The sequence below is a fragment of the Amborella trichopoda genome, chromosome 6 (genome assembly GCF_054954075.1).
Source record: "Amborella trichopoda isolate Santa Cruz 75 chromosome 6, AtrichopodaSantaCruz75HAP2 v2.0, whole genome shotgun sequence".
Lineage (NCBI taxonomy): Eukaryota > Viridiplantae > Streptophyta > Magnoliopsida > Amborellales > Amborellaceae > Amborella > Amborella trichopoda.
Window position 1 is genome coordinate 39,455,126 of NC_142341.1, and position 23,719 is coordinate 39,478,844.

General features: G+C 41.0%; 1 protein-coding gene across 5 annotated transcripts in view; it reads left to right on the forward strand.

Annotated features, from left to right (window-relative positions):
- Positions 1–823: 823 nt before the first annotated feature.
- Positions 824–23,719, forward strand: part of LOC18430003 (calcium-dependent lipid-binding family protein) — a 169,149-nt gene continuing 146,253 nt past the window's right edge. For 2 of the 5 annotated variants that reach the window (XM_088870658.1, XM_088870665.1), the window contains exons 1-4: positions 824–1,167; positions 1,302–1,412; positions 1,492–1,573; positions 2,080–2,183. In XM_088870658.1, coding sequence (XP_088726784.1) covers positions 1,398–1,412; positions 1,492–1,573; positions 2,080–2,183 — 201 coding nt within the window. In that variant the 5' untranslated portion in view covers positions 824–1,167; positions 1,302–1,397. Of the gene's footprint in view, positions 1,168–1,219; positions 1,413–1,491; positions 1,574–2,079; positions 2,184–23,719 lie in introns of those variants that run through there. The other 3 variants (XM_088870660.1, XM_088870661.1, XM_088870662.1) reach the window with 3 other exon arrangements.

The following is a 23,719-nucleotide window of genomic DNA, read 5'->3' on the forward strand; positions in this document are numbered from 1 at the left end:
TTTTAAAATATATATATTTTATTTTTATTCAATTCTACTTCATTATTATCATCATCATTATCAAAGTCTTTTCCCAATTAATCGGGGTTGACTACATGAATCCTAGTTCGCCATTCTGCTCTATCAAATACCATACTCTTAGTGAGGCCATAAGTCTCAATAATTTTCAGACTCCTTCCAATCCATGCTTTTGGGCCTATCCCTTGTTATTTTCAATTCTTCCACTTGATGTGATTCATACCTCCTAATAGTTGTTGTACTAGGTCAGCGCCACACATGGCTAGCCCACCTAAGTGTGCTATTTATGATTTTATTGTTTGTTGGTGCCATTCATTTTGAATTTTATCCCTTCTTGTCTTGCCACTCATTCATCTCAACATTCTTATATCCGCTACACTCATTCTATGGGTATATTATTATTTTGTCTGTTCAACATTTCGCCCATAGAGCAAAGCTGGTCTCATAGTTGTTATATAGAACTTGCCTTTGAGCTTTATTGGTGTCCGACGATCACATAAAATTCTAGTCATCTCCACTTTGCTTATCCAACTCTAATCTATATGCAACATCTTCTTCAATCTCTCAATTTTCCTAGATTATGGATTCAAGATGGCCGTCAATTTTAACTACTTTCTCATCTCTACTTCTATTATTATTAAACTTGTTATTCAATTCTACTTATAAAAATAAAAATAAAATCTAAATTTCATATTAATATCATTTGTATAAAAAAAAAAAAAAAATAAAGCTCATTTTTTACCCTTGTATGGGGCTGGTTCAATGTGAATCATTGAAAAGGAGCTTATGCTCTTTTTAAGCATCCAGAGCTGGACACAATACCATCCCTTCTCAAAAATAAGACATTGTAATTGAAACCCTAATACACGAAATAAAAGCCCTCTTGCTTTGGGAGTTTGGTGCCTTTAATTAACAAACCACTTTTTGTGGGACAAAATAAATCATCCCACGATAAATTGACGATGATGTTTTTGGTACGGGAAATTGACGATGATGAAGTTTTTGTATGGGAGATTGAATCGTCGCTTGGCCCCCGCTTCTTCCTTCGTCGAGGAATGCATTACCGAGATCATGTTTTTAGAGAGAGAAAGAGAGTGAAGAGAGAGAGTGAGAGACGTGCCCCTGTAAGACCGCAATTGCGTCCGCACTGTACCATTCCGAAACCATCTCATTTTTCACGCCTTCTCTCTCTCTCTCTCTTCCATGCTCTCTGGTTTAATTCCCACCGCCTCTGGTTTTGTTTTGATGGTTATTGTCTTGTCTTGTCTTCATCAATGTTTCAGAGAAGAATGGAGAGCCGGAAGAAGAACCTTCAATGTATAGCATGAGTCAGGGCTTAATTCTGCCTACTGAATCGAGATTCTGCTTGCTTGGCCGCCATGTTTGAGGCACATGTAGGGTTTTCTTCAATTGATTTATTCGCTGATTGGGGATCACTGGTTCTTGGCTGATCTCCTTGGATGTTTGATGCAGGTTCTGCATTTGCTTCGAAGATATTTGGGGGAATATGTTCAGGGACTCTCGGCTGAAGCCCTGAGGATCAGTGTCTGGAAAGGTTGGCGCTTTGAATGCTTGTTTTGATGGATGAGAGGCTTTGTGATTGAAATTAGCTTTACTGCTAGAAAATTTCGTCGATCCGACTCTGTTTTGATGATGGGTTTTTAGTGATTTCTTCCATCTCTGAGCGATCTGGATTTTTGGATTTTTCTCAGCATATCGATTTTTTTTCAATATTTTTTCCCTGTTGTCTGCTTTGGTTGCTTATGTGGGTTCTGGCAACATGAGAACGGGCACCCCAGGTTTCCAGTTATCTTTAATTCTCATTGTACTCAGTTTGCGTATTCAGCAATGGAGATGATAATTGTGAGAATTTCTAAGTATAATATTCGTGTATTGGCTTCCAAAATCCAAATCTAAGTTTAGACACGTAGCCTTGACAGTAAATACCAAGTTAGTGTACCACTAGTGAAGAAAGTTTACTTTTGACATGTTGGAATTGACTTCCTTGCTATCAGTTATTGAAGTTTCACTCACAGCTGATGGTTCACCTTTCTTTCACAGGCGATGTAGTTCTTAAAGACTTACAGTTGAAGGCTGAAGCGCTTAATTCACTCAAGTTGCCTGTAACTATTAAGGCTGGCTTTATTGGTACCATAACGTTACAGGTATTTCAGTCTTTTATCAATTTGTAAGGACTACTCCAAATTTTTGTTGTGACTTTCTCATCATTGAACCATCTTTTCCTCTTAAAAAAGCAATCATGTTTAGGCACTCTATTAATCATGTGAGTGCGCTGAAATTTCATAACTAAATTGTGTCATCATCATCATTTTCTGTTGCCTTATTTATGTATTGTCAATAGAAATTAAGAAAATACTGAGGTTCATGCTCCATTGTTTATAATAGTGCATGAGGTCCACTATGAATACTTAATATGGTGTTTGAGGACCCTCTTTGTTTTTTGTTTGGGGTGATGGGGGGCGGGGGGGGAGAGATTACTCCAAAAAAGGAAAAAAAGTATGCATATGTTTAGTTATGGGGTGTGTGTGTGTGTGTTGTCTACTTGGTACAAAAAAAGATAAGATAACTGTACCACTTATTGTTTATGCATGCATAGGCATGACTGCTTGGTATCTGTCTCTTTTCTTTTATTTGCTACCATATGTGGAATAAATTTGTGGTTTGCATCTCACTCGTGCATGAGGTGCATGCATGCACACTTGCAAGTACTACACAACCATGGATATGCATGTGTGTGCGTATATCAACTATAATGAACATACTATCATGCACACATTGTGCATATCAACTTTTCTTCTCACAAACAAAGTGAAGGAAAATAAAGCTTTTCTCTTTTATAATTAAACGAATCTTTAATGCTAGGTGAAATCTTATCTTATGATATAGGTGGTGTTTGAAAGTTCAGTGACTTAGGCAGTTAGGCTTGGACTCACTTGGACCTAGCGAGGTCACCTTAGGACTTATCTGAGTCTTAGTGTGTCTTAGGTCCTACTTTATTATTTGGTTGGAGACTCTCCTAGCCTTGTTGAGACGCAGCCTAGTTAGACTGTCGACTTGGGCACCGGTCCTGCATGGTTCCAGGCTTTGGTCTAGGTTTTTAATCACTAGATACATGCATAATTCAAGTTTCATTGAGACAACTAATTGGCGGTGCGTACAAATATTTGTAACATAGGAGAAAAACTAGTAAAAAGGGATTATTTCCAAGTCCCCGTCTAGCTTGTGTTCATATCATAATTTTACAATCCTAAGTGAGGGATTGTGAAAAGCTAGAAGATCCCAAGGGCTGGATCACTGACCATATGGTATATGTAATAAAAAATGTAAAAGTTAAGAAAAGTGAATCCAATTTCTTAAAACTATTTTATAATTTTTTGTGCCTAGTATAGTTCATGTAATAGTTTTTCGAGAAATAATATGAAAAAAGTATAGAATACGTCGAGGCAAAATGATGCAAATTCGAGTTTAATAGAAGGAATAAAAAAATTGCAAATAAATTTGAAAGCTAACAAGCATAGCTTCAATAGCTCACTTGATTTCCACTCAAGTTCTTAGTAAACCCAATTCTAAATAACTCAAATACACTCTTCGTCATGTACTTAATTTGAACACCTTAATCTAAGTCTAATGTAATTAAAACTCCTAATTAATAAAATTGGAATGACGCTAAAGATTACTATATTCCTCTAGACCGTTATTGCAATGTGGTAGGCATAACTTTGCTCTTTGGAAAATATGTTTCAAGCTCTATGATAGAAAATCTTCTTATGGATCTCACGAATTCTCTGATTAATTTATCTTTCCATGGACCAAAGGTGATTCTTGAACCGACGCTACCTTTCGCTGTGGTTGGCTTGGTCGGTTACTTTGACTATAGAACTACAATTGGGAGTAAGACTCCAAATAAGAAGAACCTTGGATATCAACTTGGCGTCCTCCTTAGGCATTTTAACCTCCCACCTAGCAACTTCCATAACATTAGGTTCCTCATAGTACTTATATAGATCTGAAACGTTGAAGATATGAGATATCCCATATTCATCTAGAAACTCAATTTGGTAAGCATTTTCTCTGATCTTTTGGAGTACACAATGCAGACCAATCTTCTCGTATTTGAGCTTGTGGTATGTGCCATTAGGGAGTATTCTTGCCTTAGATACATTATCACCAAATCACCCTCATTAAACTCTTTCTTGCATTGGTGCTAGTTGACATCAAGTTTGCACTTATTGTAGTTCTTGTGAACCTACTCTCTCTCTGCGCATGAACTTTATTGAGATGCTCTACTAGTGCTTTTGCATCATTGCTGGCTTGCTCCATCCTTGGAAGAAGAACCAAATCCAACACCTTATCCCGCATCTATCTGCATACAATCTGAAAAGGGGTTCACTTGTTGATCTATTGACAATGCTGTTGTAGGAGAACTCTTCTTGGGGCAAAATTTGATCCCACTAGTGTTCGCAAAATCGAACTGGAACGGTTAACCGGGCATGAGGCTGGAAGTGGTTTACCTGCGTAACCGGTAAACCGGCCGATTCAACCGTTCTAACTGGGCAAGTCTCGGGTGGTCAAAAAATTGTTGGAAAAGAATAAAAAAAGATACAAGAAAAATCTATTAAAATATGAAAAGCATATAAAGAATGATTAAAACAAAACACATTCAAATGAAGTTGAAAATTAATGAAAAAATGGATTTTAAATTTTTTTGAAAAAGATGGGAAAATATAAAAGTTGAGTATTAATGACCAAAATAATTTCTACTCTTTACTATAATGTAAAGAATGTTAAAAAACGTATTACAAACCAAATTCCTTATTTTTGGGATTTTAAATACGTGTTTTTGATTTTTTTTTTTAAATACCAATCGATCACCAAAACTGCTCAAAACTGGAACCAGCCAGTGGCCAGTTCCGACCTAAAGGTTACTGGTTAGATCGCACAATTTTTCCAACTTGGGATCCCACTAGTTAGGCTTGTCACTGGCAAGGCTCCTTAGCAAATTCTCGAGGCTTCTTTCATAACCTTTGTCTGCCCATTAGTTTTTGGATAGTAGGATAGTAGGTACTGGCATACTGCTGTATTCAAGTTGGGTGTCCAATTTCTTCCATAGGGTATACTAAAAGTGACTCATGAATCTTGTGATGCAATAAGCTATAATAGTCTCCGGAATTCCGTGAAGCCGACCACTTCCCTGAAGAACAAATCAGCTGCTTGTGGGGCATTTAGGGTGTTCTTGTAAGAAATCAGATGTACCATCTTTGAGAAGCGATTTCCCACAACAAATATAGAACCCCAGCCTCTAGCATGGGAGGAAGTCCCAACACAAAATCCGTGCTGACATCAGTCAATGGGCTGGTGCTGATAGTGAGAGGGATGTACAATCTGATATTCTGATCTTGGCCCTTGACTAGCTTACAAAATCTGCACCTTCTATGAACTGATTGACATCTTGCTTGAGGCCCATAGTATTTTTCCTCCACCAATATATTCCAAAATGGCCACTAAGGCTTTCGTTATCTACCTTAACAATAATCTTGATCCAAAGAGAACTAAAGGAGAACCTTCAGTAATACATTACTTACTTTCAAACGAAAACCAACTTGCAACTTGTTGTCCTGCACATAATGATCAAGAATCTTGCAAAAATATGAGTCAGGAACATATTTTGGAAGGATTTCAAACCCTACCAACCAATTGCATGTTTTGCAAGTGAGTAGGCCCTCTTGCTCAATGCATCAATCAGACTTGTGCTAAATTACAAACCCCTACACATAGGAAATCCACGTGGCATGTATTTGATATGTCTTCTTTTGGGCGTTTAAGAATTTGAAGGACTCATGATCCAAAAACAAAATAAACTCCCTCTCTATAAGGTGGTTTCGCCAATGTTGAAGGGCTTGCACAATATCTTAATTCTCCACATTCAGCTTCTCACTGAAGGAGGCGACAACTTGCCCTTTTGACTAAGAACAGCCCCAATCCCCACGTGGTGCATCATATTCCACCTGGAAAACCTTTCTAAAGTTCAGAATTTGCAAAACATGGGCATTTCTCATTCTCTCCTTAACAAGTTTAAAACTCTCATTGATTGCCTTTACTTACTCAAACACCCCTTTCTGCATACGATTAGTTATGAGGGTAATTACAATGCTGAATTTTTTATGGAAAATTGTTTCATGCGGGCTGGACCGCATTTCTACAATATGCGGTCCCAAGTTATAAAGCATCCTGATAGGTGGTCCATCTAAAAACAATTGACACTAACGATCCAAATGTTTTCTTAATAGAATTATTATTTCTAATTTTCAAAATTTATTTATTCTTTCGTATTCATGATCTCCATGTTAGAGATCACTTGTCCTTAAAAATTAAGTCAAAAAATCCATCTCAAAAATATATTTTTAAGAGGTGACTCATTTCTACATGGACTCATAGAAACCGTGTCTTTTTTTTATAAGTCCAAAAATCCATCTCTAAAATAGATTTTTAAGAGGTGACTCATTTCAACATGGACTCATAGAAACCGTGTCTTTCTTTTATAAGCTTTCTGTAGAAGGTAGTAGGTAGCCAAGGTAGCAGGTAGCCAAGCCATGGAAACTCGTTACCTTATGGTTTTCAGTGTAGGTCAGTTGCCCGCACCTTTGCTTATCGACCTTGACCCCTCGACTGATACTTCAAACCCTTAGAATACAACTTTCTGTTGTAGAAGTGCACTTCTTGAAATTAATAACTAATTGATCCTTTTGAAATGCCTTCAAGACCTGTCTCACATGATCCAAGTGCTCAACATCTATGGATTATGACTAAGAATAACATTATGATTCACAAGCACAATTTCCCATTAAAGTGCTGAAGCACTCGACCTATAGAAGTGTTCGGGGCATTGGATAATCTAAACGACATAACCAACCACTCAAGACTTAAAAGCGGTTTCCACTCATCACTAGGGAGGATCTTGTTTGGATGGTACTCACTTTTCATGTCAATCTTAGAGAAAACCTTGGATTCCATTAACATATTTAACAAATGTTAACGAAAATATTATTGAAAAGTAGAAAGGTACAGTGCAGAGTTAGTACGAGAGTCCCCTGGTAGAGAGGACTCTGCAAAAAAGAATAGGCCCTCTGGCTCTATACAAAATGGGGTTATAAGAATGCCCCTTTACAAGTATACAAAAATGGGGTTATAGTTTTGTCCCCTTACAAAGTCCACTTTCAAATTACAAAAAAGAACAAAAACTTATGTAGCCTAGTAAGTGGCCTACACTCGGCAAAAGGGTGTAGCTAGCCTAGTCTTCCTCATGGGCGTCCTTCACCAGGAGATCCGTGAAGGCGTTTGACGTCCTCGATGTATGCGTCCATGAGACGGGCGTATCCCTGCAAATATGTTCAATCTTGTCATACAAAGGCAAAAGATACCAGGGAGGGTAAGCTTTCCTGGAGGCCCAAGTGATGATGTTTTGGGCGTCTCCCTCCACTATAAGATGTTGTCCCCATGAACTTTCGAAGCTTTGTAGGCCTTTGAGGAGTGCGAGAGATTCGGCATGTTGTGAATCAAGCACACCTATGTATTTTGAGTAGGTGAAAAGAACATTGTGTTGGTGATCTCGAAAGACTCCTATTCTAGCATGGCCTGGATTACCCAAGGAGCACCCATGAAAATTTAGTTTGACCCCTCCTTGAGGGGGTGGTTTCTAGGTGGCCGCTATTTTCTTTTTCTTTATTGGTCTGTGTAGGAGGATATTCTTCCATTGAGGTAGGAAGGAATTTGTTGGGATTCCTTTGAAATGGTGATTGTTTGTCGCCCAAAAGGTTACGAAGGCTGTAACCTTTTGAAAAAGACTTGGGACTAGAGTGACTTGTCCCCTAAAGATTATGGCATTTCTTTCTTTCCAGAGCATCCAAATGGTTGCTGCCACTGTTGCCTTTCATAAAATTTTTCCAGCCTTCGGCCATTGTGAGGAAAGGTTCAAGGCAAGCAGATCTTTGATCGTTGGTGGTATCACCCAGTATACACCAAATACTTGTAATAGGCAGCCCCAAACGTCGTGTGCAACCTTACCAAGGAGGAAGACGTGGATGTTGGATTCCTCCTCGCTCAATCACATGCAGCACCTATTTGGGATAGGGATCCCTTTTCTTTGTAGGTGATCAATAATTAGTGCCTTATGGGAGGCAGCTAACCAATTGAAAGTTTGCACCTTTGGAGGTGCTAAAGTTTGCCATACCAGAGAGAGTAACAAAGTGGGGTTGAGAGGGAAAGTAGGAGGTTGAGAGAGTTTCTTGTAAAAAGAGGCCATTGTGAATTCTACTGATGGGACAAGGGACCACACCAACTTATCTCTTCCATGGACCAAAGTAAAAGTTCCGTGCAAGAGAGCCGAAAGAGATAGGAACTGAATTGTTTCCTCCTTAGATAGGTTCCTTCTAAATGAAGGTTGCCACCGTCGTCTGCCTCTATATGGTATCAATTCATCGTCTATTGTGGAGTCTCTCTTAGTTGCTAAAGCGTAGAGAGAAGGGTAGCATTCCCTCAATGGTGCATGACCTAACCAAAGGTCAGACCAAAAGTGTACTCTTGTGCCTTCTCTAGGGTGCATCCTGATGAATTTCTTGAACATGGCGAGAGAGGAGAGAAAGGATCTCCACTCTCCTGATGCATTGGACCATGATTTTCTCTCATGTGCCCAGGTGTGGTCAGGAATTTTGTACTTATTACGAAGCACCTTCGCCCATAGAGATTCAGTTTGAGTGGCCAAGCGCCACCACCATTTTCCTAGTAGGGCGAGGTTTTGCTTTCGCAACAATCTGATGCCCAGTCCTCCCTATTTCTTGGGTAAACAAACTTTGTCCCAGGAAATGAGGTGGAACTTTGTCTTGTCTGCCTATCCTTAGTAGAGGAAGTTCCTCATAAGCTGATCAAGGCGGTTGGCCACTGAAGTGGGCATTTGATAAATAGACATGAGATACACAGGCACATTGGCAAGGGTAGCCTTGATAAGGGTGGTTTTTCCTACTTGGGAAAGAAATCTCCCTTTCCATCCGGCCAAGCTTCTATCAACCTTGTCAATGATATGGGACCAATATCTCTTTTTCGGCTTGCCCAGTCCGGGAGGAAGGCCAAGATAGGTTGTTGGGAGGTCTTTGACTTTACATTCCTAGGAGGGTATAAGCTCTCTGATGTGGTTGTTGGCAATTGCTATACCCATCATTTTGGACTTCTCCATATTGACCTTAGAACCAGTGGCCAATTGGAAGCACTTCAAAAAAGCCTAAGGTTTTCCACTTCAAGCAGAGAGGCATCAAGGAAGACTAGTGTGTCATCTGCATATTCAAGATGCGACACTATTGGCCCCCGACCTGAAGTTGAAACCCAGTAAGAAGTCCAACTTGGTAAAGGCATTCAAGTGACAGGTTAAAAACCTCTGCCAAAATGGCAAAGAGGAATGGGGTTCCCCTTGACGCAGTCCCCTCAAAGAGGGAAAGTAGCCTTTGGGGGTTCCATTAATGAGGATCGAAAAGAAAGGACGAGAGTAACAGCCTCTCATCCACATTCTCCACCGATCACCAAAACCCATTCGTAACATTGTCTCATCTAGGATTGACCAATCAACATGGTCGTAAGCTTTCTCCCAGTCAATCTTGAAGATTAGACCAGGTGTTTTGGACAAGTGCCTCGAATGGATGCTTTGATGAGCAATCATAGCCCTGTCGAGGATTTGTCTATTTGTGATGAAGGCCGTTTGCGAGGATGAGATGACGGCAGGGAGGACCTGCTGCAATCTTGTGGCCAGAACCTTGGACAGTATTTTGTAGGAGTTAAGCAGACTTATTGGACAAAAGTCCTTAAGTTCCTCGAACCCTTCTACTTTGGGTACCAGTGCAATGAAGGTGGCATTAATGGATTTATTTAGTATACCCCGGTGAAAGAATTCTGAAAAGAAATTTAACAAGTCTAGGCGGAAGGTATCCCAAAAGATTTTAAAGGGGGCCACAGGAAACCCATCGGGGCAAGTAGGTTTGTCCTTAGCTAGATCATCGAGAGCTTTTAAGATTTCATCTTTTAGGAAAGGACGCTCTAGCCATAAGGCCTGTTCTTCCGTTAGTGTCAGGAACCCTAAATCAGCCATGGCAGGTCGTAGGTCAGTTGGGGCAGAGTAAAGATTCTGGAAGAAAGCCAGGATAGCTGACTCAACTTCTTTAGGCTGGTCTAGGTATTGGTTATTGACTTTAATGGTTGAGATTGAGTTATCCCTCAGTAAGCAATTCTGTGAAAGAAGTGGGTGTTAAGGTCCCCTACTTTTTTCCAATTGATTCTTGATCTTTGGAACCAATAAATCTGTTCGTTTTTGAGGGTGGAGAGATAATCAAGTTTAGTTTGGGTTCTGAGTTTAGCTTCACTCGTAGTCAAAGGACGTGATTCTTCTAGGTTGTTCAGTTCTTGTATAGTCTTTAAGAGGTCAGACTTAATTTGGGAATAGTTGCCAGAGATAGATCGACTCCAATTTTTGAGAGAGGCCTTAAGCAATTGAATCTTGGATTGAAGTCTATAGCCTGCTCTTCCCTTCACCCGTCCAGCGAAGGAATTCCACCAATTAGGTATCAAGGAAGAAAGAGACTTTTCTTCCAGCCAAGCTAGTTCAAATATGAAAGGTTTCGGTCCTTTATTCAAGGGTAGGGTGGAGAGGAGGATGGGACAATGGTCCGAAATAGGTTTTGGCAGGGCGATGGTGTGTGAGCTCGGGAATGTTGCCTCCCAGTTGATGGCCAAAAGAAACCTGTCCAGTTTAGAAAGAGAAGGTTGGGCAGAATGGTTGGACCAAGTAAAGCGAATACCCTGCTGAGGAATATCAACGATATCATTTCTAAAGATGAAGTCAGAAAAGTCGACCATGCCTTGAGAAATATTGGAGGAGTGAGGTACGTTCATGGGACCACCGAGTGATATTAAAGTCGCCTGCCAAACACCAAACAGGGTGAGGGAGGGAGGCCACCAGGTCCCACTCAGACCAAAGGCATGGTCGGATGGAGGAAGAGCAAGGGCCATAAATGGTCAAGAATTTCCATTTGAGACCATCCGAATTGCGGGACAGTAAAATGGTAATTGAAAACTCTCCAATATGTGAAGATACCAGAGTCTGGTCCGTAGGATCCCAGACCTACCAAGTACGCCATGAGGCTCTTATAGCCGGTAAGGATACCCACTGTGAGGGCCTCCTACCCCAAATTTGACGAATGAGGAGGGCTCAGGTGATTTGGTTTAAGTGAGGCGAGAATGGTAGGGCAGTGTTTGGAGGACAGGTCCTTAACAACCTTCCTTTTCGATGGATGGCCTAGACCTCTGACATTCCATGTGATTATCTTCATGGTTTGGGTGGAGGAGAAGAGAGTGAGGCTAATCGAGCAGATCGCCTCAAAGAAGGAGAGGAAGACTGGGTGGGGGCATTAAAAGATGTGGAGGGGCCCTCAAAAGAGAAGAGGAGAAAATGTTCAAAAGCTCCTTGTGTCCTTTAAATCCCACCTTCTGTTGACTCTTGGCGTCTTCGAGCATAAAACGTTGCGCTGGTCCTTCAGGCCCGTCGTGCTGGAAACCCACGATCCGAAACATTTCCTTCATTCTGTCAAGTTCTGGGTTCAGTCCTTCAACTTCTTGGACATCGTTGTTAGCCTTGGACGAGGAAGACTGAGAGAGAGAGATGTAGCCGGTTCTTCGGAATCACAGTTGTACCCATCACTGTCGACCCCCTCGTTGGCGGCACAAGGCAAGGGGGGAGAGATGGGCGTACCTAAGTCTTTGAAGGAATCCTGTATCTGGGGGTAGAGGTCAAGGGGAAGAGAAGGGAGAGTAGAAGATGAAAAAGGGGGCGAACCAGAAAGGAAGGGGGGTGGGACAGGAGGGTCAGAAGTCGAAGAGAGCAAGGAAGGAGGGGAGACAGGAAAAGGGGACAAAGGGGCCACGAGCAAAGAAAAGGAATTGTGTTCTCCTTAGGGAGACAGGGGAAAAGGCCGAGGAAAGAGGGGGGAAAGGATAAGGCAAAGGAGGGAAAGAAGGGAGGAGAGAGGGAGGAACAAGAGATGGCAACAAAGCATAAAATTGAGCAGTGGAAATGAAATGTTCGGAGAAGCCCAAGTTGCCAAAAAAATGGTGGGAGGAGTGGACCCTGTTAACTCTGACTAAAAAATGGGTCAGGGCTGAGGGAGGTGGAGAAAAAGGTTCTGGAGGGGACGGGTTCGAAGAAACATGAAGCATAACAGAAGATGGTCTGTCCATGATGGTGAGAGGGTGGGGAAATTGGATGAGACAGAGGACGAAGAGGAAGAGGCCAAAGAAGGACAAAGGAAAACCAGCTGGAGAGGGAGAAGAAGGGAAGGCCAGAGCACAAGGTCTAGAGAGAAAGGAAGATACAGAAGGAGAGGGAGAAAAGGCGACTGAAGAAGCAGGGAGAGGGGGTAGGTAGGGGGAGAGAGGTGAGGGACGATGGACAGGTGGGTAACACGTGTCACCCCATGGCGCACAGGAGGACGAAAAGGTGGCCAGGAGTAGGGGCTCAGCACAAAGGGCCTTATCACATGGAATTGGAGGGGAAGGTGGCAATAAGACAGAGATGGAAGGGGGCGGCGACATGGCAAACGAAGGGAGACAGCTGGCAGGTGAAGGCGATGAGTCGCATCGCAAGGCGGTGGATGAAATTAATGCAAGCGTAGGAGGGGCACGAACAGCGGAAGACGTGGCAAAAGTGGATGAGGCAAAAGAGGAGTCTGGGCTGGGCTTCTGGGGAGGGCCCGAAAATAGAGTACTCTCACGCACCGGGGGAATGGGCTCCTTGCCAGGCCGATGAGAAGGAGGAGAGAGACCGTCCGGAGCACTGACAGAAGATTGCACGGCCAGTGTAATATGAGGCCGTTCCTGACATAAGTCAAAGTGAGGAGTGGACCGCATCGAGGGGCCGATCAAAACCCGATGTTGAGGAATTTGCCCCACGAAAACCAGCCATTAAGTTCGGGAGCCATTGATCGTTTTCATACTTAGTGGTTCGGAGAGGCAGAGGCTCCCTGGTGACGACTCTTGTAGTGGTGGCGCTTGTGATGCACAGAGGTCCCGGCAAGCGGATCCTTAGGCTGAGAGGGTGAAGGCACATTGAAGAAGTCGGAGGAGGGGGGGGGGGGAAGCTCCCGTACAAGAGATGGAAACCCGAAAAAAGAGAGAATGGACTTCGAGCTAGACACTGGAAGGAATGAGGGTAGTATCCAAGACTTCAAGGAGCAGTCGGATAGATCCTAGTGGAAGAGTCTCAATCGACTTTCAGTGTATAGCGATCAGTTCCCGCGACTGCAGCCACTTTTTTGAAAGTCTCCGATGACCAGGCATGAAGAGGGATATTATCTAGCTTAAGTCAGACCTTCTGCTTCCTGTAAGATCCTAGGGAGTGGGTCCACTGACATAGTGAACAAGAAGTCCCCCGGAAAGAGTCACTAGGAGGAGACGAAAGGGCATTCGCGGCGAACTCTGGGGAAGGGAAAGAAAGCGAGAGGGAGCCATCTCTGAAACGATGTCAAGTGATAGAAGGCTCTCCCCAAATACGTTTGGCCCACCATTCAATGCCTCTCTCATCGTCGCGTCTGGGAGAGAAAGAGACCACCAAGCAAGAGGAAAACTTGACTTGGAATTGGGAAGCGGGGACATGAGGACAGGAGATGATACAAGGCAAAAAAGGAAAGGAACCAGAGAGAGGAGGAGTCCTATCCCGATGGAGGGAGGAAGAAACACTAGACGCAGGAGGAGGGTGGTTGTTGGTGAGCACCTGATCGAAAGAGGCCTTGGCAGAGGTGCCTTGCAGAGAGAGGACCGAGAACCCACTAAGGAGGTGAGCGGGGGGAAGGTTTTGGGGTAGAGGTTGTAGATTTGTTCCCAACTAAGGGTTGATGGGAAGGAGGAGGAGGACGGACGACGACGATGACGAACCATTTTTCTTTGTGACCTCTTAAATTATTTTCATATCTCGGGTGCGCAGCGCCTCAGGTGCCTTTAGATGACATTCATAAAAATATGCATATATGTGTTGTCCAAATGAGCATATATGCAGATATTTGTGTGAAGTTTGTGAAGTGTTAATGATGGGAATGACACCTAGGACGTTATGTTGAGCGACCTAACCCCCTAATCACCAACCCCATTCACTCAATAAACAAGTCTGAGTGTATAAGAAACCAAATCTCTTGCAAGGGTGGTCAATGTAAACAAGAACTAGACAATACAACTTCAAAATTTCTTCAATACACTTAAATTACAGCCTTCAAAATGAAATTATAGCAAGGTCACTGTAACCACTGTGACTTAATGACTTCAAAATACACTAAAAAAGAGAGCATACAATTCTATTGAGGTCTGTTATACATGAATAAGACAATACAGGAGGTGCGATCATCAAATTACACATGAATAGTGGTTCCATACCGGGATTTAGATGCATCCCATACATTACCTTGATCAGAATCAATTCCGACAAAGCTATAGCCCGTTGTAAGGTTCGTAGCCTCTATAGCGAGCACCTGGTCTAGTGGCTTACCCTGAAGTTACATATACTGCTCCAGATGCCAGTGGACTGCTGTGCTCTTGTAAATTTCGCAACACTTCAACTTACAAAGCAAAATTGTACATCAATTGACACTTGAAAATACATCATAACATGATCTCCATTACATTAACATGAAATTGCTCAAGTGTAAAGTGCATCTTGACATGGTAAGTCAATCGGAGCTCTTGGGTGCCCGGCCTTGGGCTTAGCTATTTGCCAATAGGTGACATGTTATGGCATGTCACAAATCCGGCAATTCATCATCAAATAAAATGGGAAGCCAAGCATCTACTGATATACACTTCAAATATGGAAGGATTTGCAGAGATTCAAAGATCTAATCAAGTGGGAAAGAGATCCAGCACTTTGAAACACAAAAACCGAATCAAGTTTCTTCACAAAGTGGCTCATAAAATTTCGGTGTAGTTTCTCTTTGTGAAATGAACCATTCAAGAAGACTAGGAGGTGTTCTAAGTGACTGATGTGAACTTGAACACTCAGAGGAAAATTAGACCAAAATATTTGAAAATTCAATTAACAAAGCTCATGGAAAACTATTTCAAATTGCTCGTCGATGAAGGCTTAACCAACATGGATCATGAGAGATGAATGAAGAATCAAGGAACTAAAAGAATGATCATCAAAAGGAGAAGAGAAGCTGCTGTAATTGAAGATTTACGGCGGAGATAAGGTAATCAAATCAAATGGAAATTGAAAACCTTAGAGAGAGCAAAGAATTTGGGGGCGTGCCACTTTAGAGGGAAAGGAGAGAGAGAAATGCCACTTTTGGAGGGAATTTGATGTGAGAGAAACTCATATGTGTAAAATGAACTCAAGGGGGGTATTTATAGCTTTTCAGGTCGTAAGTGTGGAGATACTTCTAGATGATGAATCAAAGCCCTCCATGTCATCTACCAAAGGCTACAAAGAGAGGCATGATCCTAGCTTACCATCCACCATCATGCCATCAAGATGTGCGATATAGATTTAAACACCTTTATCCTCTTTTACAACTCTCCAATTTCCCTTGTTATCAAAAAGCCATACTCCTCACATTTAATGAACCTTAAAACCAAGAGTGTTGGTATGCCTTTATGGTCATTTAACCAAAATTCCAGCAAAATCAAATATTTGAAAATTCCCTCCTTTTTAAAGAGCATGTGGGATCAATTGGAACTTGCTACATAAGCTAAGTGGGTATGTGCACTGTCTATTAATATTACAAACCCTATACCCCTTCTAGAATATCCCACACATGCGCATAATCCACTTGCTTTAGGCATTTAACATGTGCTAAAATTCATCAAATTTTTTTTTCCAAAAAAACAATATTAATGGAAATTCAAAAATCAAAACTACATAACTCAAACAATATTAAATAAAATGACAAGGGGGTTTGCTTAGGGGTTGACGTCACCCCCACATCATCTCCACATGGGGGGGATGTGGGGCCCCATGGGGTTGGCACATGGGCACCCATCGACCATGGGGGGGGGGGTTTGTCCTTGATTGTCATTACTTAGAAACAATTATGAAAAATAGGTTTTCTTGCCCATAAAAATCCAGAAAAAATCCCATAAATCCACAAAAATCGTTTCAATTATTTTTTATCAAAACAAATCATTTTGGCATTGATTAAAAGCATTTACAAGGGAAATTAGGATCCTTGGAGTCGAATTTCAAAACGGAGCACACCACTCGGCTAGACCCAGAATCGGAAGTCACCTTCTCAGAATGACCCAACAGACGCATGAGCCACACTGTATAATCAGGGGCTCAAGATATTAGCTTATCAAAGTCAAATCGATGCGAGACTCTGAATCCCGAAGTTTAAGTGGCTTTCAAGTGCATCCCCTAGATGACATGCATATGAGGTGTGGGGGTTCCTCTCTTAGCACATGTGCGTAGCACTATTCAGTGGATCCTTGGAAGAGCAGACTTCCCATGCATTGCGACTGTATATACACATGCTTCGAGAAGGTTTTGAGTTGTTCGGGATTTAGGTCTATGCCCTCTATTGGACCTAACCTTCCTGTATAGGACTTTTAGTCATCAAGCTCATACATGCGTTGTATTGTCCTGGCCTATCACTTAGTCATGAGACACAAACATAACAACTGACCTTGACTTAGATGTAGCCCTTAACCCTCTCGGTATCTCCTATAATCGGGATTTTATGACTCTTGGTCCTCGTGCGCCAAGATGCTAGAGTCATGTTGCTCTTATACTCCCACTGAAGTCAAGAGCCATTGAGAATGAAGGAATTTAAGGCCTTGAGAGGATATAATTCCAACAAGAAGTCCATAGTTTAGTAGTAGTCTCCAACTCTCTATTCTCCATAGTTGCATACGATCATCATACACGAACTCCAAGTCTCCAATAAGACCATACAAAATGATGTAATATATAAGATGAAATACAAAAGAAATGAAAGAGGAGATCTTCGATCATTCAAATCCACAATTGTATGATCGTCTTCATTCATCATCAGAATCTTCATCATCACAAGCACCTTCATCTGAACCGAGTCCATCATCATCATAATCATCATCCTCTTCAACATATCATCATAATCATCATTCTCTTCAACATATTGGTTATCTTCCTTGGTTTCTTCTGAATTTGCCTCCTCGTTTGTCTCCTTTATCCTCTGTGAAGTACCGACAACCGTTGTTGCTCGAGTGGCCCTCCTAAGATCAGAAGCTGGACTTGAAGCCTCATCAATCATGTCCCAAGTTAAGCCTACCCTAGGGAAGACTGTCCTAGGGTCTCCAAGCTACCTCTCAGTAGCATTCGCCATGTCCTCGGAAGTGATAAGGTCCCTCTTCTCGTGCTGGTTGTACTTCTCCTTTAGCCTCCAATTCTCTCTAACATATTCTAAATTATTAAGCTTCCTTTACTCAAGTGTGTTCCTTCTCTTTGTATCCACCTCTGAGAATAAATGCATGAGTACTATGTGACCAATTTAGATTTTTAATTTGGACTTAGAGAGAACTAAAGTAAAACTATAATAACTTAAAAGTATAATACCATATGTCTATATCTTCTATAACAGAAAAATTAATTTGTAAACAAGAAAATAACTAAACATAACTAAAAATTATAATTAATTAAATAAATACCATATGTCTATATCTTCTATAACAGAAAAATTAATTTGTAAACAAGGAAATAACTAAACATACCATCTCAAGTGAACTCCAGTTTCGCTCACAACCATAAGAACTATTAGTCAAAGTCAAGACCTGAATAATGATCTTTTGGAGGTTTGGAGCATTACTCCTGTGCTGATTCCACCATTGGGCTGCATATTGGGTGCAATCTCTCTAATTAATGTAAGATTATCATAAAGAATTTTAGACAATTGAAAATGTGCATTAGAAACTTGAAAGAATTTTTTTGAAGAAACATCTTACCTGGATCTGATTTGGTCCTCTTTATCACGATCATTTCCTTCCTGAACGACTTCAATGCACACATGTACAAAATGAGTTCTTTAGTAGATATCTTATCTTGGATATCAGGCTTAGGAACAAGTCTTTCAAGGCTCTGATTAAATCCGTTCATAGGTATCCTTTCTCTCAATTTCTATGTTAATAAAAAAACTTTGGATTCAAATAGTTACCGTCTACATGCAATGGTCTATGAAGCTTCCTATCCCACTTTCCATCTATAACCTCTCAAATTGGGCCATACCTACCCTCATAATTGTCCAAATTTTCTTGATTATCCTTTGCTCCATCTAGAGCATCATATATAAAACTCATAGAGGGCTTGTCACTATCTGCCAAGCGCAAGACCTTGACTAAGGGTAGAAATATTGCTAGTGAGTAATTCACCCCACTCCAAAAAACCTTAGAATAATATCACAAGCCCTCTTTCCTATGGGATCTTTATACCACTTGCATCTGCTCCAATCTTCTAAAGTGAACATAGAGATCAATGAAATCCTCCTATCATTTATGCTCTTAAGACTTAAGTAAGCAATAGCATATCTAGTGACCCTAGCCCTCGCTTGCTCCTTTTTTGTGACACTTGGACGTCATGCTCAGAGTAATGGTGTGGTTGCATATGAAAATTGCAATCTCCTTGGCCTTATAAAGTGTCCCTGTATACAAGGTCTCTTCCAACGAAGCAAATGAGCTGTATCCAAATTAGGAGCAACATTATCTATGACAATTTGGGTTACATGCTCCTCCCCAACGTCCTCAATGCGCTTATTTGTCAATGATTTTGTAATGCGCATTATGGACATCCAGAATCATCAATAGATCTAAAAAATACTATACCTAAAGGACAATTCACCAATAGGTTGATGATATTCTTCCTGTCACTCCATGAATCTGTCATAATGGACCCCAAATTAAGCCCACCAAAGGAATATCATAGATGTCAGGTGCAAGCAAAAGAGCCAGTTACAAGGGGGGACTTCTTTCCAACGCCATTGAAGAAGAGGGGACAGCCAAAACACTTTTTTATTCTTCAGATCAGATGAGAATGCAAATCGAAAGATGGTATATGTGCTGAGTATATGGGGGTAATTAGCTCAGTTTTTTATGGGACTTGGGGTTCTTAAGGCTCATATGGGGTTGGGCCTTTTAGCCGGATTGGAATACAAATTTAGTAAAATAGGAGTAGAGATGAGGAAGTAGTTAAGATTGACGACCAGGAAGTACAAAAAAGACCACACTTTCGATATCTTGGGTAAATAATCTAGGAAAATGGCTAGATTGAGGAAGATGTTGCACACAGAATTAGAGCTGGGTGGACGAAGTGAAGATGTGCAACTGGAATTTTATGTGATTGCTGCATACCAATGAAGCTGAAGGGCAAGTTCTATAGGACAACTTTGAGACTAGCTTTGCTCTAGGGGCAGGATGTTGGGCGAACAAAAAACAATATACCTGTAGAATCAGTGTAGCGAAGATGAGGACGTTAAGAAAACAAGAAGTATAGAATTCGAAATGAATCCTTTCGAGAGAATTTAGGTATGGCACCAATACGCGATAAGATGAAAGAAAGTAGACTTAGATGGGTTGGCCATGTGTGGCGCCAACGAAGTACAACACGGCGCCAACGAAGTACAACACCGTTAGGAGGTGCGAGTTAGTTCTAGTAGAAGGATTGAAAAGGGCAAGGGGTAGGCCCAAAAGGACGTGGTTAGAAGTAGTTCGAAAAGATATGGGGACTTATGGCCTCACAGAGGGTATGGTCTTTAATCGACCAGAATGGCAGACCAGGATTCGTGATGATAATGATGATGATGATGGCGATGATGGGGTTGGGCCTTTCAACCCTGGCCCAAATTAGCCAATTGCTTCGGCCTTGGTATGGAAGCTACTTAAGCGAGCAATCTTAAAACAAATGTCCTCCTGATAAAACTACTGAGGCATGTACTGAATTATGTGGCTTCTATCTTCCTTGTTGTATATGATTTTTAGTGTTCCTTCTTCCCTTCGCCTTGTGTTTTCTCAACTGTAGCCTTGGGGTTAGGTGTAAAGAAAGCATCAATGAGCCCTATCATACAAGGCTTCTTAGACCCAAAATTGTCTTCTAACTTCATTGCCCAGCTCCTCAGACCCTTCATCATCCTGCTCATCACCATCATGAAAAATATTAAACCCATTTTTACTATATCCTTCTCCTTTGTAATTCTTTTATTTTTTTCGGCTTCTACGTACTCAAGAAACTCTTTCTTCACAAGCTTCAATTTTTTTTTAATGGGGTCACATCCCCCTAATACCGGCAAGATGTTTTTTGCAGTGTTTCAAAAAGCGCTAGGCAGCTCCTAGGCGGTCGGGGGGGTCCAGGCCGCCTAGCGCCTAGGCGGACGCCCAGAACCTGGGCGGCCCAATAGATTTTTTTTTTTTGGATTTTTGCTCTCTAAAATAGCCTCTAATGGGTTTTAGGTTTCAAATGAATCTAAACCCCACAATTTTACCTCTTTAGTATTAAAAAAATGACCCAAAAATACCCTCAAGGGGCTGCAGTTTCGCCTTCTGAGTGGGGCGTAAGCCTTGGGCGGCCGCCTAGGCGGGTTTAGGCAGGCGCCCAGGGAAATCCGCCTAGGCAGGCGCCCAGGCGCTGGGCAGTCCGCTTTTTGAAACAATGGTTTTTTAGACCTATTTATCCTAGCATTTGAAACATAACCACAAAAGTTGCACATTAGTTTGTTTTTTTCACTTTTATCCTTAATACAATATTGCCATCTTAGATCCCCACTCCCAATAGACCCTAAAGAAGACATTTCAAATCCAAGAAAGAAATATCAAATATAGATTGTAAACTAACCTCTTTCCTCAATCTCTTTTCTTCGATGTTTTGGATTTCAACCAAGCTCGAAGTCACCCTAGAAGTCGTCTAATGGCCTCATTAGGACCCTAAAAATGATTCCAATAAGACAATGTGAGCTTTGGGATGGTTTTCAAACTTTCGAAAAAGATAGTAAAAGCAATTAATTTGGGCTGTTTGAGATTTAGAGTTGTTTTTTCATATTGGGGGGTTTAAAGTACCCCCATAAGAACTCACTTTCTCCTATTTCATGGGTCAAAAAGATCCAAAATTCCCTCACTGAGGTAAACCCCCCCCCTCCTTGCCCGCTTGGGCGACACCCATGAATTTGCACCTAGGCAGACTCACCCCGGCCTAGGCGAGGCAGCCTAGGGCCCCTTGGGTGCCTAGGCCTTGGGTGGGTCGTTTTTGAAAACATCTTGGGTTCGAGAGGCACTGCCTGACTACTCCAGGCTCCCCCAGGTCTTGCACACATCTCATCTATATATGGGCATTTTTCTATTCATATCTTCTTCACTGGCCCTCATTGCGATATCCATTTGGGCTTGAAACTCTGCCACCTGTTCCTTTTGAGAAGGAGAGCAATAATACTCATTCCTTATCTCCTCAACTACCTTCTATACCTACACCTTCTTTTCCCTTGCAATCTTGATAGATGGCTTCATCTCCTCCCTACTTCTGAATGCACCCTTTGACAAGGCTTCACATCACCTTGAATGTAAGGATGTAATGTTTTAGGCAATTACTAGTGCCTATCAAAGGCTTCCTGCGATGTGCACGCCACCCTTTACCCGTCTCTGGTAGCTTCAGTCTATGCTGTCATGCTGGATCCTCCCTTCTCATCTCCTAAACCTATAAAAAACAACATGCTAATGGCATAAACGCCGAACCATGATATTTTAATATCCATAAAAAAACTGGAAAAATGTTAAAATACATAGTCAATAAGATATTTAAAACAATCAAAGCACGCCATATGCATAAATTAACCATAAAAAAGCAATCATTGGAATTGAAGTAGAAAAAAGAAACCATTAGCAACATTAAGTTAGAAATCTAGAAGCACTTCTTTATATGCATCAAAGCTTTAAAAAAAATGTATTACTGAATTTGTTTGAGGGAAATAACCATTTTTAAAACAGTTGGAGCACACTGGAGGCTTAAAAAAACCATTAAAAATATCTAATCGATATATTTATATTAAAAAGAGACACCCAACATTACAAATATATAAAATTTGATATCCATATACAACTAAGAAGTTTCTCTATGTACTAGAAAATTGGAAAATAAATTCAATCTTACACATTTTTGAAAATATGTAACAAAATGTGACAATTACTGAAGTAATGCTAGGTGAAGTAATATCATTTAAAAAATAAAGCAATTTTATGGATCTAAAGTGAAAAAAAAAAGAAACCCAAAATTTTGAGTACAACTCTTGGTTCCCTGAACTTCACGAATCGTTGCCTTCAATCCTTGTCAAAGCTTCCTCAGACAACCTCAATTGAAACCCTCAAACCAGTTTTGACTTTTTAGTTTTGAGTACGAATCTAGTAGATCATTACATAAGTGCACTTAGTACTCAGTCTTGTGTACTGTGCACTGTGCAGTGTGCACAACACAAATCACTCATTGTGTACTATGCATGTGCAAATTGTAGCAATGTTGCCCGCACGTATGAGCGCCCGTGCACCGTGCGATTTGCACTACATTCCCCAAAACACATGCACACGAAGCACTACATAAGTGCATTTAGTACCCAGTCTTGTGTACTGTTCAACGTGAGCGACACAAATCACTCAATGTGCACTGGTCATGTGCAAAGTGTAGGCTCTTTGCCATACTTATGATGAGCGTTGTCCACCCGTGCACTGAGAGGCTGAGTTCTTAAAATATTTGGATGAATAGTCGATCAAAAAATTGAAATCCAAAACATCCAATTTATATTTTTAAGGGAAATAAGCCTATATTGGATTAAGAACCCAAAAGTAGGCTTAGGAATCTATCTTTGTTGAAGATTGTTCACCTGTTCTAATGAAATCAAAAGTTTCCAAAAATGGGCAAAACCTAGGTCGCGATCTTCGATCTTTCATATCAGCCAAATTTGATTTTTTTTCTCATATCTGATTTATCCATTGGATAGATCGTACAAAATGAGTCTATGGATGGAATTTGAGCTGAAATCATGCTCCTTGGGGGCTCTAGGGTGAAAATTGGTGAAATAAAGGGGGTTGGATTTCTTAGCCGCCTTTTGAATTGGGCGAGTTTCAGTTGGACTCGTCGAGGTTGAAAACACTCTGTTATACATATACTATACTTGCATATATATACATATATAATATACATTATATACATACATATATATACATATTTGTATATATATTATGTTGGATACTGTTGTACTTGTAAAAGTGTTATGGGAATTCAGAAAATGCTTAAGTGTATCCTCTGCCCATGTTCATTTTTGCATCCATATTCATATTTGGGTAATTTTGTCTCTATTGCATCCCTTTGCATGTGCGTATGAGCCTACCATTGTGTTGTTCATTTGGCACTTGGGCACAATGATGCCTAAAGATAGACATGCCTTATAAGCTTTTTTATATTTCACTTATACTTTATGTACTAATTGGCCACCCTATTTCTTTTAGGTATTCAAATATGTTCTGAATTTCTCATCAGAGCTATTTGTATGTAAGCGATAGTGGTTAACACTCTGGACAGTTTCCATCTTCCTTATGAGTACCATTCCCATTCCTGGCTGGTTTTAGCCCAACCATTGATATTGTTTTGGAAACCCCTCTTTGAGGG